The sequence below is a fragment of the Colobus angolensis genome, unplaced genomic scaffold, assembly GCF_000951035.1.
Source record: "Colobus angolensis palliatus isolate OR3802 unplaced genomic scaffold, Cang.pa_1.0 Scaffold25, whole genome shotgun sequence".
In the NCBI taxonomy this organism is placed as follows: Eukaryota; Metazoa; Chordata; class Mammalia; order Primates; family Cercopithecidae; genus Colobus; species Colobus angolensis.
In genome coordinates this window covers 1,874,498-1,898,372 of record NW_012115710.1, presented here as the reverse complement: position 1 = coordinate 1,898,372, position 23,875 = coordinate 1,874,498, and the positions used below count along the sequence as shown (strand labels likewise).

The window sequence follows — 23,875 nt, the reverse complement described above, 5'->3', positions numbered from 1 at the left end:
AAAAAAATTAGCTGGTGTGATGCCACAGGCCTGTGGTCCCAGCTACTCAGGAGACTGGGGTCGGAGGATTGCTTGAATCAGGGAGATCAAGGCTGCGGCGAGAGCCTGGGTGACAGCAAGACCCTGTCTCTAAAAAAAAAAAAAAAAAGAACAAAATAAGACAGGTACAGGGAATGGAGCAAGCACCTGGGGCTGCTGTGTTGGATAGGGAGGTTAGAGAAAGCTGCTCTGAGGAAGTGGTGTTGAACAAGTATTTGAATGAAATGAACAGGTCGTGGAAGAGCAGTCTGGGCAGAGGGAATGGTTGATACAAAGACCAGGAGTGGGAGGATGCTTGATGCGTTCAAAGCACAGCAAAAAGGCAGACTGAGGCAGAGAGAATGGCAAAGTGGTGGGAGGTGAGGACTAGACCAAGACTAGATCAGGTGAGGCCTGTGGGCCAAGGTGAAGGCCTTGAAGATGGGAGGGGGGATTGCAAGGCTTTGAGTACGAAAGATGGGTTCTGATATAATTTTAAAGGATCCTTCCTCTGGCTGTCATAGGGGTTGGGCAGGGACACTGGTCCTGTTGAAGTGCCTTTACAGAGCACCCAGGACCAGTGTTAGCATGTAGTGGGGAAGTGTGGTTACAGTCAGGACATGTTGAGGGCGACTGATGGGATTTCCTGGTGGGTGATGTAGAGGGAAGAGTTGAGGATGACTGAAGTTTGAACCCCCGCTCTGCCAGTTTGCTCCCTGTGTGCCCCTGGAGCAGTACTTTCCGAAACTCTTTGGGCCTAGATTCCTCATCTGCAAAATGGGGATAATGATGAAGAATCAGCATGTGCCTGGTTGTGAAGATGCAGTGAAATTGGCTTGTTTAGTGTGCTGGTTTACCTACGGTAGTCATATGGCGGGGATTGAGCAGACCTGAGGAAATGGGGCATCTGGGGAACCATGTGGGACCAAGTCATCAAGTGCTAAGGCCTGGATTGGGAATACACTGGGCTGTTTGTTTGTTTTTTTGGTTACTATCAAGGAAGCCATTGTGACAAGCCAGGCCCAGTGAGAATGGATCAATAGAGTAGGGTCAGACTGTGTTGGGCCTTGTAGGCCAGAGTAAGGCCTTAGCTTTTATTCTGATTGTGAAGGGAAGACATACTACATGTGGAATTATACCATATAGATTCATATTATGGAAGGCTCCTTGGGTTGAATGCAGGATAGGTCATTAAAAGTGGGTCCCTTTTCCACAGGTGCATGTAGTGGAAAGGGGGATTTTGTTAAGTCACCACGGAGCAGGCTGTGTGCTGAGGCCTGCTGGGACACAGAGACTCCCAGTCTAGGGTGGTAAGTGCTGTTGTGGAACCATAGGTGGACTCTTTGGAAAATCCCAATTCCTATTCTCTCAACCCAACAATCAACAGCACAGAAGAAGACTTCCGTGACTAAATGTGTGTTGTTGGGGGAGGGATTCTCCTCCACCACCAAGCAAGCAATCAGTTCTGCAGCACACACCAACTGGGTATCCTCCAGCTCAGTTCAGACACGACCTGGAGACAGTGTTGGGTCTCACAGGTTGAGGGCTCAGGCCTCACTGCCCCTTGACCTTCGCCTTCAGTTGCCATTCTGGGCCTTCAGAACTTCTGATCTACGTGCTTCAAGTTGGCGTTCCCATGACCACCCTGCCTTTGGGTTTGATTATGCTAGAGCAGCTCTCAGAACTCAGGGAAACACTTAAGTTTATCCATTGATTAGAAAGGATAGTATAAAGAATACAAATGAAGAGAGGCATAGGGTGAGCTATGGCGGAAGGGGTGTGGCGCTTCCATGCCCTTCTTGGGTGCACCACCCTCCAGGAACCTGTGTGCGTTCAGCTGTGTTGAAGCCCCCAGGCCCTGTCCTTATGGGATTTTATAAAGGCGTTGTTAGGTAGGCAGGATTGATTAAACCTGGTGATCACCTTGACCTTCAGCCCCTCTCCGCTCCCTGGAGGGTGTGGGGCGGGGCTGAAAATCCCAACCCTCTAATCATGTCTCTGTTTTCCATGACTGTCTTGCCAGTGACCCTGGACCCCATCCTGAAGGTATCAGTCAACATTAGCATACAAAACCCACCTTGGGATTCCAAGGATTGGAGGAGTTGTATGCAAGGAAACGGGGACGGAGCCCAAATCTGTATTTCACAGTATCACAACTGTAGCAGGTGCTTGGTGGGGACACGCTTGGGAGATAGTCAGTACACAGGGAATTCTCCTCAGCATATGACATGATCAACCGCCAGTCAAGATTTCTTAATGATGATCTTAATAGCTTTTCTATCAGGAATGTGACAGGAACCCCAACCAAGAGTTGTTTAAACAAGTAAGGGTTCTTTTTATTTCTCATATAGCAAGTTTAGCAGCTCAAAGCTATCACAGAATTGGGTCGGCTTAAAGATATCACAGAAATGCAATTTTTTTTACTGGCCTATTTTGGTTTTAAGATTCCAGCAGCAGCTGCTGTCCTCGTGGGACGGCACTTTTTCGTGCAGTTTACCAGGGGCCACGTTAGGACACAGAGGTTCTTCCCCTCCTCCCTTTTATTAAGGAGGAAAGTCTGTCCTGAATCTCCTCAGCAGACTTGCTTGTCTATTTCTTTTTTTTTTTTTTTTTTCAGACGGAGTCTCACTCTGTCACCCAGGCTGGAGTGCTGTGGCCGGATCTCAGCTCACTGCAAGCTCCGCCTCCCGGGTTCACGCCATTCTCCTGCCTCAGCCTCCCGAGTAGCTGGGACTACAGGCGCCCCCACGTCGCCGGGCTAGTTTTTTGTAGTTTTTAGTAGAGACGGGGTTTCACCGTGTTAGCCAGGATGGTCTCGATCTCCTGACCTCGTGATCCGCCCGTCTCGGCCTCCCAAAGTGCTGGGATTACAGGCTTGAGCCACCGCGCCCGGCCTATTTCTTTGCCCAGAACTAGGTCATGTGCAGAGTTAGTTGAGGTTAAGTTTGGCTATAAGTAGTAGGAAAACTCTAAATAACAGGGGCTTAAATGAACTTGAAGTTTATTTCTGACTGATGACCAGAATGTCTGGTGGCAGTCCAGGCTGCTGTGGCACTTCATGGTGTCAGGGTCCTGGGCTCTTACCATTATACGCTGCTTGTGTCCTCCCTTCTACCCTCCCTGTCCCCCAGGTTACCTCAGGTCCCCCAGTTGGCTGCGGAAGCCCCAACCATTATAACCCCGTTCCAGACAGGAAGGAGGGAAGAGAAGTGTGAACAGCATCCCTATAAGTTGCAGAAAACCTTTCCGCTTGGATTTTACTGGCCAGAGTCAGTCTTATAGCCACATTCAGATGCAAAGGCAGTTCAGAAATGTCTTTTCCAGGGGTCGTGTGTACAGCTGAAAACCAAGGACGATGAGCAGCAGTGTAGCCCAATACAGGAGCTCTTAACTTGGGGATCATCTGCAATTCCCAGGCAGGTCCATGAGTTTGGACCTGCCTGGGAATTATAACATCTTTATTTTCATTAGCCTCTAACTTACATTTAACTTCCCTTCTGTTATGAATTATGATATCCCTATAGTATATCATAGATAGTATTAGCAAAACCTGTGACTGTCGCCAGAATGTGTTCACATGTCATTTCTACTGTTACACGTGCCACCTAGTGTCATGTGTGTTCACCTCTGTTTCAAAATTGTGTTCATTATTAGACCTACTAAGGGATTCATGGCACCACCCCACCCCTCTACCAAAAAAAAACGCAAAAAACAAAGCCGGGCGCAGTGGCTCATGCCTGGAATCCTAGCATTTTGGGAGATAGAGGCGGGAGGATCGCTTGAGCTCAGGAGTTTGAGGGCAGCTTGGGCAACGTAGTGAGGCCTCATCCCTACAGAAAGTTAAAAAACTAGCTGGGCTTGGTGACACCTGCCTGTAGACCCATCTACTTGGGTAACTGAGGTGGGAGAATCACTTGAGCCCGGGAGGTCAAGGCTACAGTGGGCTACGATCGTGCCACTGCACTCCAGCCTGGGTGACAGCGCGAGACCCTGTCTCAAAACAACAGCAAGAACAACAAAAAAGAAAAAACAGCGAATATGAATCCATAGTACTAGTTAAGAACCTGGTGGCTGGGATTCAAATCCTGGCTTTGCCACCAGTAAGCTGTATGCAGTTTACCTCCCTGTGCCTTTGTGTTCTCTGCCTTAAGATGGGGGATTCTGTATTTCCCTCATGGGACTGTCAGGGTTAAATGAGTTAAAACATTAAAGCCTGGGGCGTAGTAGAGACTGAGGAAATATTTGCTGTTATTATTCTGTCATGGTGGAAAACGGGAAAAGAAACATAAGTGGACCAGCTGCCTCAGTGTCCTCCTTAATAATCTGAACAAAATCAGGATGCTGTCAGTGAGGCGTGGTTGCCACGGCTGCCATTATTAATCTTCCCCTAGTGCTAGGGCGTCCTTGTGGAATGTCATTTTGTACTCAAGACAACCCTCTGAGGGTAGGTATTCTCATCATCCCCACTTCACAGATGAGAAAATTGAGGCTCAGAAAGGTACAAGGATTGCCCAAGATTCCACAGCTAATATGTAAGCACTTTAGCCTTGAACCTGGACTTTGCAGCCCTGTAGTACCACCCTAGGCCACCTTTCTCAAGCGTTGATGATGCTGTCTGCCTGAAGAAACACTTTTAATGAAACCAAAAGCAGAATCCGAAAGAACAGCAGTGGGAGGAAGGGGACTCTGTGCCACGGGAGAGCAGCCTGATTGTCATGGGCCCACCTCTTGGGCATCCCCAGCTTCAAGGTGGGGTTCCCACGACCCCCTCTTTGGGTTTCATTAATTTGCTGGAGCGGCTCACAGAACTCAGGAAACACTTAGGTTTACCGGTTTATTATAAAAAATATTGCAAAGGATACAGATGAGGAGATGCATAGGGTAAGCTATGGGGGAAGGGACGGGGAGCTTTCATACCATCCCTGGAAATGCCACCCTCCAAGAATCTGCGTGTTCCGCTATTGGGAAGCTCTCTGAATCCTGTCCTCTTTGGTTTTTATGGAAGCTTTGTCATATAGACATTTTTGCCTAAATGACAGCATGATGTTGAAATTGAGTCAGGCTGCCCGGCTTCGTTGCTTTCCAGTAAGTGACAGCCTCGTCTCTGAGCATCAGTGTCCTCACCAGTGAAGTGGGTATGCTACTAACAATACATACCTCGGAGCAGTTAGGAGGCTTCAACGTGTTAAATCATCCATGTCAATCACTTGGAATGCTGCCAAGCACGTAGCAAACAGTAAATGTTTGTTGCTAAGGTTCTGACATTTACGCTTGTGATTATTAATTGTGATTATTCCCTGTACCATCTCATTGTCCTCAGGACTGCTGCTCACCTATGTGGCCCTAGTCCGTGTGTATATTTCCCCATAGCTCAGCTGAGAGAATAACACACAGATCAACTTGGAGAAAACAAAGAGGAAAGAAAGAGACAACTAGGTCAATACTCCCCACAGTATTTTATTTTATTTTAATTAATTAATTAATTTTTTCATGTTTTTGAGATGGAGTCTTGCTCTGTCGCCCAGGCTGGAGTGCAGTGGCGTGATCTCTGCTCACTGCAAGCTCCGCCTCCTGGGTTCACACCGTTCTCCTGCCTCAGCCTCCCCGGTAGCTGGGATTACAGGTGTGCACCACCACGCCCAGCTAATTTCTTTTTGTATTTATGGTAGAGACAGGGTTTCACCGTGTTAGCCAGGATGGTCTCAATCTCATGACCTCGAGATCCGCCTGTCTCGGCCTCCCAAATTGCTGGGATTACAGGCGTGAGCCACCATGTCCAGCCTCCCCATGGTATTTTATTATGAAAGTTTTCAGACTTGCATAACGTTGGAAGACTAATACAAGGGTCAGCAGACTACAGTCCATGGGCCAAATTCAGCCCACTGTCTGCTTTTGCAAATAAAGTTATTGGAACATAGCTATGCCTGTTTGCTTCTCTAGTTCTGGTTCTATGGTTGCTTTCAGTGCCACACAGGCAGAGTTCAGTAGTTAGGTTTGCAAAGCTGAAAATAATTACTGTCTGGGAATGTATAGAATAAGTTTTGCTGACTTTTAGCCTAGTGCAGTGAGCACCTCTATACTTAGACACCCCAGGTCAGTGATTGTTAGTGTTTGCCATATTAGTTGTTTATCTTTCTATAGGTCTGTCTCTATATACGTTTTATTTTTTAGCTGAAAATCAGTGGCAGGTTTTGTAGTACTCTATCCCGAGGTCCGTTGAATGCCAGGATGATAAGTTTCGGACCACCTGTATGAAAGATTAACTGTGCATTTTTCTGAAGAGAGACCATCACAACACTTTATCAGATGCCCATCGTCTGTGATCCCAAAGATATTCTTCAACTGCTGGACCGGAGAACCCCTCGCGCAGGATGTTAGTCACTTGTAGACCTCGTCTCAGTTATGTGAGGCCTCAGAACAGAACAGAACAGACTAAGGGAGGTCCTACTCCTCAGACTCGCCCTGTCCCTACCTGTTCTGCCTCTATCCAGGAAGAAAGGTCCCCTATGGGACCATTAGTCACTCTCCCACTCGCGAAAGCATTTCCTCCCACTCCTACACACATGAGCTCATTCCATTCTTGTGACAGTGCTGGGAGCTATTAATAATAGAGGCATCGTGGTGGAGATGAAGAAATGAGGGGAGAGTTCCACAGTCTGGCCTGCAGTCAGAGCCGCTGGCTTTGGATCCCATGCTCCCTTGGTACTGGCTTTGGCAGGTGTCTTTACCTCTCTGAGCCTCACTTTCCAAAGTGGTGAAAAGAGGACATTAGCCATGCTTTTCTTCTAGGATCTAGAGGATCAAATGAGGTCCCAACATGTAAATGCTTGGCGTGAGATCTATTATGTTTGTTAGCCAAATAAAATAGTTCTCTAGGACTGCCACAGCAAATCACCACGAACTGGGTAGCTTAACACAGCAAGTTTTGGAGGCCAGAAGTCTGAAATCAAGGTCTTAGCAGGGTTGGTTCCTTTGGAGGCTCTGAGGGAGACCCATTCCATGCCTTTCTGGAAGTTAGGACTTCCGGTGGTGCCAGCAATTCCTTGTGTTCCCTGGCTTGTGGATGCATCACCTGGTCTCTCCACCCATCTTCACATGCTTGCCTCCCCCTCTGTGTGTCTGTCTTCCTTTCTGTCTCTTAGAAGGGCACTGTCATTGGATTTAAGGCTAACCCTCCATTTAGAATGATCTGGACACACTTAACTACGTCTGCAAAGACTCTGTTTTGACGTGCTCATCACTGGGACGTAACTTTTTGAGGCTGCCATTCAGCCTCCTATACTGGTGGTATTATTACTACTGCTAATGCTACTCTTGTTTTTGTTGTCATTTTATTGTAATATTGTTTGTTCTTTATTTTTTTTGGGACAGAGTCTCACTCTGTTGCCCAGGCTGGAGTGTTGTTTGTTCTTTTATAATCACTTAGCCAGCAATCCTGGCTTTAAATCCTGCTCCATGTGATCTTAACTCTGTGACCCTGAGAGGGGCTTTTGTTCCCCGAGCCTGTTTCCCTGTCTGTAAAATGGGACTCCAGCTAGTAGTGACGGGGTGCAGGTGTGTGGATGTGTTTAGCTGAGGACCTGGCACAGAGGAAGCATGTTATAAAGTGGCTGCTGCTGTTAAAGTACAGTGTATTAGCATGGTATGTGGTACTAAGTACAGGAGAAGGTGATGGAGAGAGGAGGAGAGGGAGTACAGTTTTCAACAGAGTGGTCTTGGAAAGTTCAACTGAGGAGGTGTTGCTTCCATAAGAACCAAGGGATGTTCTTTTGCATTTGTTGCTGCTGCCACTACTATTGTTGTTATTTAATGATTAGCTGGAGGTCACAGGGTCTGTTGCTGGGTGTTTGCCAAATTACTGTTGAGCATCTTCACACGTAACCAAGCAGGGCTTCCAGGGGCTGACTGGGTTCAGAGCTGTCCGAACTCATGTGTGTCTGGAATGTCTAACATTCTCCCCTGCTCTTCTTGTTCTCTCATTAGCTTCGCCTCAACAGCATCAAGAAGCTGTCCACCATCGCCTTGGCCCTTGGGGTTGAAAGGACCCGAAGTGAGCTTCTGCCTTTCCTTACAGGTAATGAAGGGGACCCCCGGGACCCAGATGTGGGGACTCTTGGGAGGTGTTTGTCACTAGATAAGAGAAGACTTGTGGATTTAACATATGGTTTGTGAATGTCTGCCCTGTGCTAGACATTATGGAGTGGGAAAAGGAATTCAGAGAAGTGCAGTTTTGCTCTCAAAGAATGGTCTGGAATGCTGGAGGCAGACGTTGGTGAGAGGGATCTAGAGGCAGATAGAACCAGGTTTGAGTTGCGGCTCCAACAATTGGAAGCTGGTGACTTTCCACAAGTTAGTTTATCTGTTTCCTACATTTTTCATCTGTAGATTGGGATAATCATCTATGTGTCGTAGTGTTGATCTGAACATTCAATATTAATAACAATTGCTAATACTTATGATATGCTTACTGTATGCCAGGTGGTGGTCTACACTGTATCTTGTGAGAACTGAGTTCATATGAAGTGTTTAGAAAGCTGCCTGTACTCAGTAAACATACATCACCATCCTTTCACCCAGTTAATCTCACAGCAGTGCCTTAAGCAGGTAATACTACTGTCCCCATTTTATAGATGAAGAAACTAAGGTGTAGAGAGGTGAAGTGATTCATTTGCCCAAGGTCGTGCAGTTAGGAGGTAACTGAGAAGGGATATTTATGTAGTCATTCTGGCCTTTAACTTGACAGCATTGGTTAATGGCTGGTTTCAAATCCAAGCTCTACCACTTTCTAGGTGTGTGACTTCGGGCAAGATATTTTACATCTACCTGCTTCAGATTCTTCACAGGTGAAATGGGCATAATTATGTAACCTAACACGAAGACTAAGTAAGATACTGTAAGGTGCTTATGACACTGTGCAGTACATGCTGCCAAAGCGTTAGCTGCCAGGCCGTTACTAAGCACTGCTGTCTGTGAGGATGTAGGTGAAGCATTTAGTACACTGTCTGACACAGACTGGACTACCAATTAATAGTAAATCCTCTGTTATCATTATTCCCATTAGTACTTCATGCTTTATACTTCATACCAGCGGAAATCACAGCTGAAGGTTTAGAATGCTTTGTCACTAATTAAACTCTTGTGTATGGGATCATCTTAGTTGGACCTAGTGATGATCCTGGGGAGGAAGGAGCTTGAGGTTGTTACCCCTCCCCGCGCTGGACACATGGGGTACTGGAGCCTAAAGAGGTGCAGCGACTCGCCTGCAGTGGCGCTTCTAGTGACTGAGGGGTGCAGGTGTGTCTGACTGAGCGCTACATGAAGAGTCTGCTCCTATGATACCGAACAGATGGCCCCAAACCAGGTGGCTTCTGTTGGTGAACTGTTGGGGAGACTTGAAAGCTTTAGAATGCTGAGGCATGGCAGGATAATAAAGTGGTGAAGAACTTGTAGAGGAAAAATACTGGAGCGACCTGGGTTTGAAACAAGCAGTTGTGCTGCCGACTTGCTAGGAAACCTGAGTAGGTCACTCCACCTTTCTTAGCCTCATTTGCCTTATCTGTAAAGGAGTCTAATGAGAGCAGTACCTAACAGTCGGGGTGTGTAAGGAAAACTCTGCGTCTTTCCTCCACTTTCACACCAGAGCAATCATAACACAGAACATGACTTCTGTGACCATATGTCTGGGGGTTTTTCCCCACACTGAGCAGTGGACAGCAGCTGGTTGTCCTCTAATTCAGTTCCAACACTGTCTATGCAGAGATAGGGTCAGATCCCACAGATGGATGGCTCAGTCCCCAAGACTGTCCCCAACCCTGTCCACCAGTTGCAGGTCCTTTGGAACTTCTGACTGATCAGCTTCAAGTTGGGGTTCCCACGACCCCCTCTGGGTTTGATTAGGCTCACAGAAGTCAGGGAACACTTATGTTTACCGGTGTGTTATGAAGGATATTGCAAAGGATACAGATGAAGAGATGCATAGAGTGAGGTATGGGGGAAAGGGCCTGGAGCTTCCTTGCCCTCCTTAAGCCCACCACCCTTCAAGAGCCTCCACATGTTTCACCATCTGGAAGCTCTCTGAACCCTCTGGGTTTTTATGGAAGCTTAATGGGAGAGGGTCCTGAGTGGAACGGAGGCGCCAGCCATGTGGGACTCTGTGGGAAGAGCATTTCAGGCTGTGAGGAGAGGCAGATGTGTGCTCAGCGTGTTGGAAGAATAGCCGTGAGGTAGCCATGAGCTGAGTAAGATTGTTAAGGGAGAGTGAGACTAGGACATGAGGTTGGAGAAGAACAGTGACCACAACATGTGAGATCAGATTTCTTTGAAACTATTGGCAGATTGAAATGAAAGAGTGTCAGGATTTCTTTTACACCTGAAAGAGTCACTCTGGGTTCTGGGAGATCCAGATGGTGTAGGGGCAAAGGTGGAAGCAGGAAAACCAGGTAAGAAGCTGTTGCAGTCTCCCAGCTGACAGCTAGTGATGATCAGAGTGACCTTAGGTTGGGTGGGTTGACAGACTTGGCTCAGAAGGAGCTGCCAGCCCTTCCAAGGAGGATAGTTCTGTGTGGGTTGGTGGGCAGACAGGGTGCTGGCAGCTCCCAGGTGTTTGGCCTTCAGCAGCATTGCTTGGCTATAAGGTCTAGACTGGAGATAGAGATGGATAAGAATTGAGTCTGTGGATATGCATAAGGTCTTCAGGGGACAAAGAAAACAGTGAGGGTGGTTTTAACTGTGTGCAGAGGGAGCCAGGGAAACTGAGGCTGGGAACGAGCCTAAGAACAGTGTAGCCAGAGTCATATTGGCGAGAATTTATTTATTGAAGGAAGAGGCAGAGATGCTAACCCTCCTACTGGGCCCCGTGCTGAGCTCTTCACTGAAAGCATTTATTTCCCTTGGGTCTCAGAACAACCCTATGAAGTGAGAACAGCCTGTTGTGATTTGGGGGATGAGAAAGGCTCAGAGAGATGAAGTGAGTTGCTATATAAGCACCCAACAGTAAAGCAAGATTTGAACCCACCATAAAATGGGGATGATGATAATGACTACTTAAATGAGATGGTTGTGCTAAGGAGGTGACGCAGAAGTTGAACCCACCACTTACACTCACATCCCATTGGCCAGAGCAAGGTCACATGGCCTTGCCAACTGCAAGGGCATCTGGGAAATGTAGTCTGTTGCTGGATTGCCATATACCCAGCTTAAATGCAGGAGGTTTAAGTGGTAATAGATGCCAGGCATATTAACATCTTGTGCTATGCAGGGATTAGCAGTTCCCACTGCCTCAGGGATGAGAGGATGGAGCTTAAGAGAGAGGCCTTTGGATGTGGGCATTAGGGACAGAACAGATTTTCCCTTCACGTATTCATTTTTTCAGCAAACCTGAATTGCTGTCTGTCTGTGCTCAGCTCTGGCAGGAACTGGGGCATAGAGAGGAGCCAGTCCTGGGCTCGCTGATTATAGCCTATGTTAAGGGTGTGGTAAAGGTGGCATGGAAGCAGAGGGAGACTGAGCCCAGAGGAGGTGTTCCAGCGGACATCCTAGAAATCTTCCAAGAAGGGGTAGCTAAACTGAATCTCCAAAGATAAAAAGAAATTTCTGGCAGAGAGAACAGTGCTGAGGGGAGAAGCTGGACCCCAAAAAAGCTCTCGTTGACGTTGCTCTGTGCTTTATACACCTGGTCGTGTTTGCTCCTCACTGTAACCCTCACTACGAGGAGGGATGGTGAACACCATTTCACAGACGCAGAAGCTGGGACTCAGAGAGGTGGAATCAGCCAGTCGGTGTTCTGCACCTGCTAGAGGGTAGAAGCAGGACTTAGGGCTCTCTCATCCCAGCCGAGCCTGTGCCGTGATCTCTGTCAGCCCAGGTGGAGAGTGGGGAGCAAGTGGGCGGATGGGGAAACTGAGTGCTGACAGCCTGAGGAAGCAGAATGGAGTCCGTGAGTTCTGAGCTTGGGCTGGGGTCAGAGTTGAGGTGGGATAGTCACGAAGTCTGTCTTGGTTCCACAGATACCATCTATGATGAAGACGAGGTCCTCCTGGCCCTGGCAGAACAGCTGGGAACCTTCACTACCCTGGTGGGAGGCCCAGAGTACGTGCACTGCCTGCTGGTGAGTGGAAGGCAGGAAGTCCTCTTGCCCACCCCTTAGGGTCAGGCCCGTGGCCCTGCCGACCTAGGGCAGGGAGGGGAGCATGTTGGAGAGCGTGGGGATCACGTCAGAACAGCGAGGCCATGGACATCTGCTTTAATCCAACAAGTCAGTAGTGGCTTTTAATATTGTGAACTCAGGGTGCAGTTGTCATCCTTTCTATTTAGTGGTCAGGTAGGTGCCCAGTGCCAGGCCTCACCTGGGATTCTACATACAGGGCTGTGGATTTGGAGTCAGGCTGGGTTCTACCACTTATTTGCTGTATGACTTGTAAGAGAATTACTTAACCTCTCTGTGCTGTACCTTTCTCATCTGCAAAATGAGATTATGAAAACCTTTTAAAATTATCTTGGCTGGGCGTGGTGGCTCAAGCCTGTAATCCCAGCACTTTGGGAGGCCGAGACGGGCGGATCACGAGGTCAGGAGATCGAGACCATCCTGGCTAACACGGTGAAACCCCGTCTCTACTAAAAAAAATTAAAAAAACTAGCCGGGGGGGGTGGGGGCGCCTGTAGTCCCAGCTACTCGGGAGGCTGAGGCAGGAGAATGGTGTGAACCCGGGAGGCGGAGCTTGCAGTGAGCCGAGATCGCGCCACTGCACTCCAGCCTGGGCAACAGAGCCAGACTCCGTCTCAAAAAAAAAAAAAAATTATCTTGAAGAGCCCTAGCACAGCGCTTGGCACTTAGTAAGTACTAATAGATGTTAACTGCAATTGTCATTATTGTTGCTGTGACATCATATCCAGCCTTTGGGGTAGGAGGAATTCCCTGTTTATGGGTGAGCCACCTGGAGCACTGAGAGGTTAAGTGTCTCTTCAAGATTGTATGCCTTGTAGATGGCAGAGCTGGGATTCTCGGTCTGTCCATTTAACTCTTTGCCACATCCCCACCCCACTGCCTGCCTGTGTGTCCCGTGCTAGGTGATGGCTAGGGACACAAAGATGGGTGAGATCCCTTGACCGGGCGTGGTGGCTCATGCCTGTAATCCCAGCACTTTGGGAGGCTGAGGCGGACGGATCACAAGGTCAGGAGATCGGGACCATCCCGGCTAACACGGTGAAACCCCGTCTCTACTAAAAATACAAAAAATTAGCCGGACGCGGTGGCGGGCACCTGTGGTCCCAGCTACTCGGGAGGCTGAGGCAGGAGAATGGCGTGGGCCCAGGAGGCGGAGCTTGCAGTGAGCCGAGATTGTGCTACTGCACTCCAGCCTGGGCGACAGAGCCAGACTCCGTCTCAGAAAAAAAAAGATGGGTCAGATCCCAACAAGAAGCATTGAGAGATGATCTGGGAAGGAAGGCCTTAGAAGTTTCCTAGTCCCCTGGTTTTCACTGTTCTCAGAGTCCTGGGCCACTGCTGCTGCCTCTGCCTCTGCCCCACTCCCCCAGTGATTCTGTATATCACTGTTGCTAGAGATACAGTGTGGCACCAGCTCTTGATGGTGTTTTATAGCAGCAGCCTTTCTCCCTGTTAGTGGTGTGTAAAAGAATGGTGCTTGTCATTGTTGGGATCTTGGGATTTGAGCAAATACAGTAATTTGTTTTTTCCTCAACGGTGTTATCTAAGGAAACTTGATAGTTACCATTAAATTCTGGTATCTCAGCTTTCATCTGGGTGTATGTGTATAATTTGTGCATATGGACACACAGAAAATTGTATATAAATGAGATTGTTTCATACATTTTACAAAAAACAGGACTTCTTCACATGAGCATGATAAGGTTTGGGGGCCAGCCTAGAAGGGGTTCCTTGAATTTCACAAAATTGTCTGTAGCCCCTACCTGATATTTGTCAGGTGGAACTTCTGAGCAGTGAATTCATAGCTTTCAGTAGCTTCTCAGAGGACTTAGGAGCAGAAGACATCATTTTTATGAAACCCCAAGGCTTCAACAAGGGCCCCAAGGGTCTGCAACTGAGCTTGGGACTCAAGCTTGCTGTGGAGCTGGGCTGGGACCCAGGGATCCTTCTCTTACCTGGCCAGGGTCTCCCAACAGAACATTCTCAGTGAGGAAAGTCCCAGTCAACCCACGCTTCCTTTTGGGAAGCAATTCCCTGTGACCGATGCGTATGACGTTTGTGTCAGCCAGCAGACATCCTGGGGCTCTCTGGACCAGGCAGTGCTGGAAACCAGAGAAGAGTCAGATCAGAATAGCTTGTGCTTGCTCATTGCCTGCAGTGCACATCCCAAGAGCCTTACACAATTGTGCACTGATGTTAGCTCTGTTGCTCAGATGAGGAAACTGAGGCACAGGCTAGTTTAAGTGAATTGCCCGAGCTGGGAAGAGGCAGAGTCCAGATTCGATCCCAGTCCCCTAATTCTTAGCCACTGCTATGTACTATCCTCAGAGGGCTCCTGGTTGCTTTCAGAGCTGTAAACAAGGGAGACAGGGGGCCCCTTAAAACCCAGGGTAGATACCTAACCTGCTTAGGTGGGATGGGAAGTTGTCAGGGAAGGCTTCCTGGAGGAGGTGGCTGTTAACCTGGATTTTGACAGGTTATAGGAAATAGAAAATGGCTTTGTGTAGTTTCTTCATTCCACAAACATTGAGCAAAGTCTCTAGGCTGTGGAAACCCAGAGATGTGTCAGACCCACTCCCAGCCCTCGCCCTCAGCAGTGGTGAAATGGAATTAATTACAGCGACTCCTGTAGCTGCAGTGTGAGGATTGTTGTTTTTTTTTTTCATTTGTTTGTTTTGTTTTTTTCCCCGAGATGGAGTTTCACTCTTGTTACACAGGCTGGAGTACAATGGCGTGATCTTGGCTCACTGCAACCTCTGCCTCCCAGGTTCAGGCGATTCTCCTGCCTCAGCCTCCCCAGTAGCTGGGATTACAGGCGTGTGCCACCACACCCAGCTAATTTTTGCATTTTTAGTAGAGACGGGGTTTCACCTTGTTGGTCAGACTGGTCTCAGAATCCTGACCTCAGGTGATCCACCCACCCCGGCCTCCCGAAGTGCTGGGATTACAGGTGTGAGCCACCGCGCCTGGGTGTGAGGGTTGTTTCTGTGTCAGCAGCTTTTTTTATTTTTATTTTATTTTTTCTTTGAAACAGAGTCTCGCTTTGTCACCCAGGCTGGAGTGCAGTGTTGCGATCTCAGCTCACTGCAGCCTCTGCCTCCTGGGTTCAAGCGATTCTCAAGCCTCAGCCTCCCAAGTAGCTGGGATTACAGGCACCCATCACCATGCCCGGCTAATTTTTGTATTTTTAGTAGAGACAGGATTTTTCACTATGTTGGTCAGGCTGGTCTGGAACTCCTGGCCTCAAGTGATCACCTGTGTTGGCCTCCCAAAGTTCTGGGATTACAGGCGTGAGCCACTGCATCCGGCCAGCAGCTCCTAACTCTTTTGGAATTGTGGATCCCTTTGAGAATCTGTTAAATTCCGGACCCTCTTCTTATAAAAGTACACAGGATTTTAGGTGGTTCACACTCTTCCCTACCCTGTGTGGTCTCCAGGTTTGAGAACCCTTGCCCCCAGACTTCACAGAGAGGCTTCACAGTAGTGAGTCTTCACTGTGCAAAGGCATCAGTTGTAGTTTCTTAAATGTGTACCTTCCTGGGCCCTGCCTCCAGATACTCTGATTGTTTTGGTCCACGCTGGGATAGGCCTCCTGGGTGATTCTGCTGCAGGGTGGTCAGGGATCATACTTTGAGAACTACTTCCTGCAGTAACCTACTGGAGAAGAGAACCTTGGCTTACATAATTACTGCTCAACCTCTGTCCCCAGGCCTCCTTATAACAGATTCCCATAAGCTCCACCTCTAGTCACTTGGCAGGTGTTGATTGAGTGCCTTCTCTGTGCCAGCCCACGTGATGGGAGAGCCGAGGTGAACAAGAGGAACTCTGTCCCTGCAGTATCCCAGTCACACCACACCTGTGGTCACACTCCCACGAGACTATCCTGAACCTGAGACCTCACGATAGCACGAGGACCTGTGACCGTGACATTACCCTGGCTTGCTTAGTATTACATTTTTCCTTTGAATCATTCATTGTAACTATTTTTAAACATTGTTTTTGTTCTTAATAGTTTTACTGTAAAAATATATGTAGAATGTGCTATTTTAATTTTTTTTTTTGAGACGGAGTCTCGCTCTGCCGCCCAGGCTGGAGTGCAGTGGCCGGATCTCAGCTCACTGCAAGCTCCACTTCCCAGGTTTACGCCATTCTCCTGCCTCAGCCTCCCGAGTAGCTGGGACTACAGGCGCCCGCCACCTCGCCTGGCTGATTTTTGTATTTTTTTAGTAGAGACGGGGTTTCACCGTGTTTGCCAGGATGGTCTCGATCTCCTGACCTCGTGATCCACCCGTCTCGGCCTCCCAAAGTGCTGGGATTACAGGCTTGAGCCACCGCGCCCGGCTGTCTTAATTATTTTAAAGTGTGTAGCTCTGTGGCAGTAAGTTTATTCACATTGTGCAGCCATTATCACCATCCATCGCCAGAATTTTTCGTCTTCCCAAACTGAAATTGCAGACCTATTAAATATGAACTCCCCATTTCCTCTCCCCGAGCCCCTGGCAGCCACTGTTCTACTTTATGAGTTTGACTGTTCTAGATTCCTCATATAAGTGGAGTCAGAAAATATTTGTCCTTCCGACTTTTAGCTGATTTCCCTTAGCATAATGTCTTCAAGGTTCATCCGTGTTGTAGCATGTGTTCCATGAGACTTCTCACATACAAAACTCCTGAGTTTTTTTGAGGACTGCATTTGGAAAACCAGATTTGCTTATTGCCAGCTGCATCCTCCAATAGTGACAGTCCCTGGAGCTGGGGAGTACCTGCCCTCCCTGGACTAGATGCTCTCCGAGGTGCCCCAGTGCCTGCCTCTTCGTATTCACGCCCCCTGCCACCTCCGCCTGTCACCTTGACTGATAGCTTCATTCTGTTACTTGACTGGGCCCTGGAGGCATTTCCATTTATGATTTTTTTTTTCCTGCCTTAAATATCTGTCAGCCCAAGTTGAATTTCAAACCAGAGACCTCCACCTTTATTTGAACATGTTGGGATAAGTTGAGTCTCCCTTCAGTAGGTCACTAATTAAGAGTTCCTGTCTTGTGCTAAGAGTGCTGCTGGGCTCTGGGGATACAGTGGAGAGCCAGTCATATATATCTGAAGGACACAGTCTTTCTAGGCCCACAGTAACAACCAGCGAGCAGTCCCGAGCCCTCTAGTCCCCCAGAAACATGAGATCCCAATTCAGTCACCAGAGTTGTGTGAGACAGCACAACTGTACCTGTTCATGGGAAACTCAGGTCAGGTTTTCGATCCTGACCTGTAGCTATTACTAGCTTGGGTAAGCCAGACCGTACCTCAGTTTTCTCTTCTTTAAAATCAGGACTTGCTTTATAGAATTCAGTGAGGAAGAACAAGCACCCCTGGTACAACACGGTGGTCCTGCCTAGTACACACAGTGAACGGATGTTCTGCGCAGTGTCAGTGATGATCATTGCACTTTGAGAGGCTAAGAACTTTCTCCTCAGAAAGTGACGTGTGTAATTTTCAGATTCAGGGACCCCAGTGAAACTCCTTCAAGGACCCCTAAATAAGAACGTTTGTGGAAGGCACGCTGACAGAGACCTTCTGCTGGCTGGCATAATATTACGTTTTTCCTTTGAATCATTCACTGCAACCATTTAAAAATGCTGTTTTAATGAAGGCTGGGATGGGTAATAGGGAAGGTTTCTCTGAGGAGATGAGCCCATGAGGGGGTTGCAGGGTGGGGCTCCAGGGCTGGGGATGGTAGAGAGGGAGCTGTCCAGTGACTTCATATTCTCACCACAGCCACCCCTGGAGTCGCTGGCCACAGTGGAGGAGACAGTGGTGCGGGACAAGGCAGTGGAGTCCTTACGGGCCATCTCACACGAGCACTCGCCCTCTGACCTGGAGGCACACTTTGTGCCGCTGGTGAAGCGGCTGGCGGGCGGCGACTGGTTCACCTCCCGCACCTCGGCCTGCGGCCTCTTCTCCGTCTGCTACCCCCGAGTGTCCAGTGCTGTCAAGGCGGAACTTCGACAGTGAGTCTCTGCCCCGCTTGGAAGCTCCAAGCTCCCCCCTCAGCTCGGTCCCCTTCTCTAAAGCCTCAGCCTCCTTTCAGTCTACCTGGGGCCCACACGCCCCTGAACGCTCTCCACTCCTACTCTTGCTTGTCACGTGATAGGCCACATCCTCGAGAGTCGGTCTCTGGACACAGCCGGGTGTCAGTTTACCACCTCTGCCCCCTTGCTCACTTAGGACCTGAGATGATGACAGGTCCTCCTTCCCACTGATTAATGTGGGGATTTAAAAGAATTATCACATACAGGCCAGGCACGGTGGCTCACGCCTGTAATCCCAGCACTTTGGGAGGCCAAGGCGTGTGGATCATGAGGTCAGAAGTTCGAGACCAGCCTGGCCAAGATGGTGAAACCCCATCTCTACTAAACATACAAAAATTAGCTGGGCATGGTGGCGCACGCCTATAGTCCCAGCTACTCGGGAGCCTGAGACAGGAGAGTCGCTTGAACCCAGGAGGCAGAGGTTGCGGTGAGCCGAGATCATGCCATTGCACTCCAGCCTGGGCGACACCAGCGAAACTCCGTCTAAAAAGAAAAAAGGAATTATCACATATAACGTGCTTAGAGCAAAATCTGGAACATAAAAACTTTCAGCACATCACATCTGATGGTGTCTCCAGCCTGTCCTAGGTCCAGTGCCTTTGGCAGATAAACCACCTCAGTTTTCAGCCTCCTGCTCCTCTACTTTGCAAACAGTTGACCATCATGCCCAGGTTTGAGCCGTGGCTCATTCCAGAACTCTGGTTTACGACTGCGCAGATGCTTAGATACTTACACTGGCCCTGACCATCTTGGACCGAAGCAATTGCTGCTGTAAAATAAAGCCTTTCTGTGGCTCTAGACTAGCCTCTTGGTTAAGCAGTTTTTTGTTTGTTTTTGAGATAGGATCTTGCTCTGTCATCCAGGCTGAAGTGCACTGGTAGAGTCATAGCCCACTGCAGCCTCAACCTCTTGGGCTCAAGCATTCCTCCTGCCTTAGCCTCTCAAATAGCTGGGACCACAGGTGTGCACCACCACGCTGGGGTCAGTTTTTATTTTTGGCAGAGATGGGGGTGTCACTATGTTGCTCAGGCTGGTCTTGAACTCCTGGGCTCAAGCAGTCCTCCTGCCTTGGTCTTCCAGAGTGTTCAGATTACAGGTATGAGCCACTGTGCCTGGCCCATTGGTTAAGCAATTTTTATGGTCATGATAATATAATTGTCAGCACTTACCATTGACTGGATTTATTACGTGCAATCTGTGAAGTGTCCCACACACACTATTTCATTGAAACGTCATGCAGACCTGTGGGGTAGGTACTGTTACTATCAGCTCCTTTTCATAGGGCTGGGAAGACAGAACGGGGGTCATCACTTGCCCAAGGTCATTCAGCTAAAGCCTGGACCCACACAACTGCAGAGTCTGTGCTTGCTCCTCTCTGCCATACTGCCTGCTGCCTCAGGATCCCCATCCCCGACTCCCAGGTACTTCCGGAACCTGTGCTCAGATGACACCCCCATGGTGCGGCGGGCCGCAGCCTCCAAGCTGGGGGAGTTTGCCAAGGTGCTGGAGCTGGACAACGTCAAGAGTGAGATCATCCCCATGTTCTCCAACCTGGCCTCTGACGAGCAGGTGAGTTTTGCTCCCTGGACCTCTCTGCTCTCCCCTCCTTCTGGTGGTCCCTGCCCATGAAAGAGAATCCCAGACCTGGACCTGTCTGCTCTCCCCTCCTTCTGGCGGTCCCTGCCCATGAAAGAGAATCCCAGAGTTCAGCAAGGCCTCTGCTGCCCTCCTGCATTCCTCTCCTCTCGCCAGGACTCGGTGCGGCTGCTGGCGGTGGAGGCGTGCGTGAACATTGCCCAGCTCCTGCCCCAGGAGGATCTGGAGGCCCTGGTGATGCCCACTCTGCGCCAGGCCGCTGAAGACAAGTCCTGGCGTGTCCGCTACATGGTGGCCGACAAGTTCACAGAGGTAGGTGAGCGACCGTTGACATTGTCCTTTTGGTGGGGACACTGACATGTAGGGAAGTGTCCTCAGAAGGGAGGCATGTAGGAGCTGAGGGTTACCATTAGGCCAACGGAATCATTGGGCATTTGAGCAATAAGATGTCTGTGATCATCTAACTTCATCTCACTTCATATGCCAGTCCTGGTTGATTGACATGGCATCTTGAAGTGCTGCCTTGAGAAGGATTCTGAGGCTAAGTTAAGGCTTCGTGGAGGAAAGTGCCACAGGAGCAGAAAGGTCCAGGCCCAGCTGGAGTGCGGTGGCGCCATCTCGGCTCACTGCAACCTCCCTCCCGGGTTCAGGCCGTTCTCCTGCCTCAGCCTCCTGAGGGCCTAGGATTGCAGATGCCCACCACGACGCCCGGCTAGTTTTTGTATTTTTAGTAGACACGGGGTTTCACCATGTTAGCCGGGCTGGTCTCGAATGCCTGACCTCAAGTGATCCGCCTGACTTGGTCTCCCAGAGTGCTGGGATTACAGGTGCGAGCCACCGTGCCCGGCTCCAGAAAGTTTAATTAACTGATCAGAGTGACACTACCAGCCAGGCAGAAAGGGGGCAAGACTCCAGCTCTGTGACTCCCAGGACCGTGCTCCTTCTGCAGGGATCCAGATTGCCTCATCCCGCAAACGTGTTTGCTGAGCACTAGCTATTTGCTGGGCCAGCGAATTCGGCACATTCCTGGCCTTCACAGAGCCAGGCAGTCTGAAGGGAAAGATTGACCAGGGGGAAATTTGATTATAAAGTGTCACAGGTGTGGGACAGACAGACAGATGTGGGGCCTTGGAAGCATTGAGGAGGGGAGGTAGTGTTGCAGCTGGTTCTAGAAGATGAGTTGGTGAGAGCTAAGATAGGAACTTTATTCCAGGAAGAGGACAAAGAACCCTGGGAGGTGAGAGCAAGTGCAAGCAGGAACATTCAGGCCTGATCTTGACGGCCTAGCCTGAGAGAAAGCAGGAGAGAGGGCAGGGTGGGATCAGAGAGACCTCGAGTGCCACTCCACCCTGGGGCGCCCTTTGCCTGTAATTATGCTGGTTCCCACTGGCATTTGTGGGAAGGACTCAGAGCCTCAGAATAGCATACCATCACCACATTTAGGGAAGATTCTTCCCATCATTGTCTCCTGAGGTACATAAACTGTGTCACGCTAGGTCTTCGAGTAAAAATTCCATGAGGACAGGAATTTTAGGCTGTTAAACCAGTTCTTGGCACACAGTAGACATCCAGTAAATATTTGCAAGGTGAATAAAAGGCAATATTTTCCCAAGAGGTCCTTCATGGTTTTTTACTTGTTCATTCCCTTCCTCATAATGAACTATCCTGCTTCCTACCAGGTCTTCGGGAACCAGCTTTGCAGCAGGAGCCATGTGTCTTTGCATGCCTCATGCCATGAAACAGCCAGGGGCCAAGTGTGCCTTTTTTTTTTAAGAGAGTCTCACTCTTTTGCCCAGGCTGGAGTACAGTGGCACAATCTCAGCTCACTACAACCTCCGTCTCCCAGACTCAAGTGATTCTTGTGCCTCAGCCTCCCAAGTAGCTGGAATTACAGATATGCGCCACCACACCCAGCTAATTTTTGTATTTTTAGTAGAGATGGGGTTTCACCATGTTGGCCAGACTGGTCTCGAATTCCTGGCCTCAAGTGATCCACCCACCTCGGTCTCCCAGAGTGCTGGGATTACAGGTGTAAGCCACTGCCCCCGGCCCCAGAGTGCCTTCTTCCCTGTCAATCTTTATTGTTTTATTTTTATTTTGAGACAGGGTCTCACACCGTCACCCAGACTGCTGCCACCCAATGGCACAGTCATGGCTCACTGCAGTCTTGACCTCCTGGGCTCAGGTGATCCTCCCACCTCACCTTCCTGAGTAGCTAGGACTACAGGTGCCCACCCCCCCACTGGCTAATTGTTTTTTTTTTTTGTAGAGTCAGGGTTTCACTGTGTTGCCCGGGCTGGTCTTGATATCTTGGACTCAAGCAGTCTGCCCACCTTGGCTTCCCAAAGTGCTGGGATTATAGGCATAAGCCACCGTGCTTGGCCTATTGTTTTTTTTTCATTACAAAAGTAATTCATGCTTCTGGTAACAGATCTTTAAGAAATATAACCATATATAAATCAAAAAGTTGCAGTCTCTATATCATTTGAATGTTTTTGGATCATGTAACAGAAAACTTAACCCCGGTAGCCTGAACAATATGGAAATCTGTTATTTTTAATGCTGACAACACTGTGAGGTAGGTGCCCTTGCAGTCCTCAGTTTTCTTCAGAAGCAAAAGAGGCTCAGCGAGGTGAAGAGCCTTTCCCCGGGGCCAGACTTGGCGCTCGGATTAGATCTTAGCACTGCTTCCAAGGCCCATGCTCTGGCCCCTAATTCCAGTGCCTTCTCTTTGATTTTGGCTTCCTTAGCCCAGAGTACCTGCCAGGCCCTCTCACTCTCCCCCTCCTCTTTCCTGTCTACAGCTCCAGAAAGCAGTGGGGCCTGAGATCACCAAGACAGACCTGGTCCCCGCTTTCCAGAACCTGATGAAAGACTGTGAGGCCGAGGTGAGGGCCGCAGCCTCCCACAAGGTCAAAGGTTGGTGCTGGCAGCCAGAACACAGCAAGTGGGGTGGGTGTCCGAGGGGCTGGAAGTGGAACTCAAACGGTGGGTCTCACTTCCCTTTGCCTCCCTCTCCCTGCCCACAGAGTTCTGTGAAAACCTCTCAGCTGACTGTCGGGAGAATGTGATCATGTCCCAGATCTTGCCCTGCATCAAGGTAACAGAGAGTTTGATGGGAGGAACCAAGTGGATCTGAGCCTGCCAAAAAGAGGGGCTGGAGACAAGGCTTTGGGGATTGTCAGCTGCAAACTAGATTCCCAGCCCTCTGGGACCAGGCAGCTCTTGGGTTTCAAGCACTTAGGGTCCTGACTGCAGCTTGAGGCTGACCTTAGAGGTGGAAGTACTTTCTAGAAAACTCAGAGGTCACTGAGTCCTCTCATTCACAGGGTTTTGGGGTTGGAGTGGGGGCTGCTGAGAGCAGGGGTCATTGAACTCTAAGTAGGTGGTACGCATAAGGAACAGTGATTTCCCCTGTATCCTAAGCCATCCCATGCTCCATGAATGAGGGGGGCAGAAGCAGGTTATTGTCTCTTAGGAGTTGGCATCTGCTTGGCCACTGCTGATGCAGGGGTTGCCCTGATCCCTGTGCCTACCCTTTCTCTTTCCCAGGAGCTGGTGTCCGACGCCAACCAACATGTCAAGTCAGCCCTGGCCTCGGTCATCATGGGCCTCTCTCCCATCTTGGGCAAAGACAACACCATCGAGCACCTCTTGCCGCTCTTCCTGGCCCAGCTGAAGGATGAGGTGAGCGTGCCAGGATCTCAGCTGTGGGTTGTGGAGGGGACAGGTTACCTAGATTGACCAGGAATCTCCTGATATCTCAACAGACATCCTCAACAGACATTGCTGAGTTGCCTGTTTGTGGGCATAGCTGTGTGTTCATGCATTCATTACTCCCAGCAGTCTGCATGAGTCCTTTCCTGGGTGTTAAGGATATGAATAATAGAGCAGAAATTTTAAAAAGTTTTTATTTATGGCTGGGTGCGGTGGCTCACACCTGTAATCCCAGCACTTTGGGAGGCTGAGGCGGGTGGATCACCTGAGGTCAGGAGTTTGAGACCAGCCTGGCCAACATGGT

At 49.3% G+C, this 23,875-nt stretch overlaps 1 protein-coding gene across 1 annotated transcript in view; it reads left to right on the top strand.

The window, feature by feature from the left end:
* The window catches only part of PPP2R1A (protein phosphatase 2, regulatory subunit A, alpha), a 38,796-nt gene that overhangs the window by 4,443 nt on the left and 10,478 nt on the right, over window positions 1–23,875 (top strand). The window contains exons 2-9 of the mRNA XM_011946205.1: window positions 8,002–8,092; window positions 12,024–12,124; window positions 17,945–18,177; window positions 19,680–19,827; window positions 20,011–20,166; window positions 22,659–22,773; window positions 22,884–22,954; window positions 23,407–23,541. Coding sequence (XP_011801595.1) covers window positions 8,002–8,092; window positions 12,024–12,124; window positions 17,945–18,177; window positions 19,680–19,827; window positions 20,011–20,166; window positions 22,659–22,773; window positions 22,884–22,954; window positions 23,407–23,541 — 1,050 coding nt within the window. The remainder of the gene's footprint in view (window positions 1–8,001; window positions 8,093–12,023; window positions 12,125–17,944; window positions 18,178–19,679; window positions 19,828–20,010; window positions 20,167–22,658; window positions 22,774–22,883; window positions 22,955–23,406; window positions 23,542–23,875) is intronic.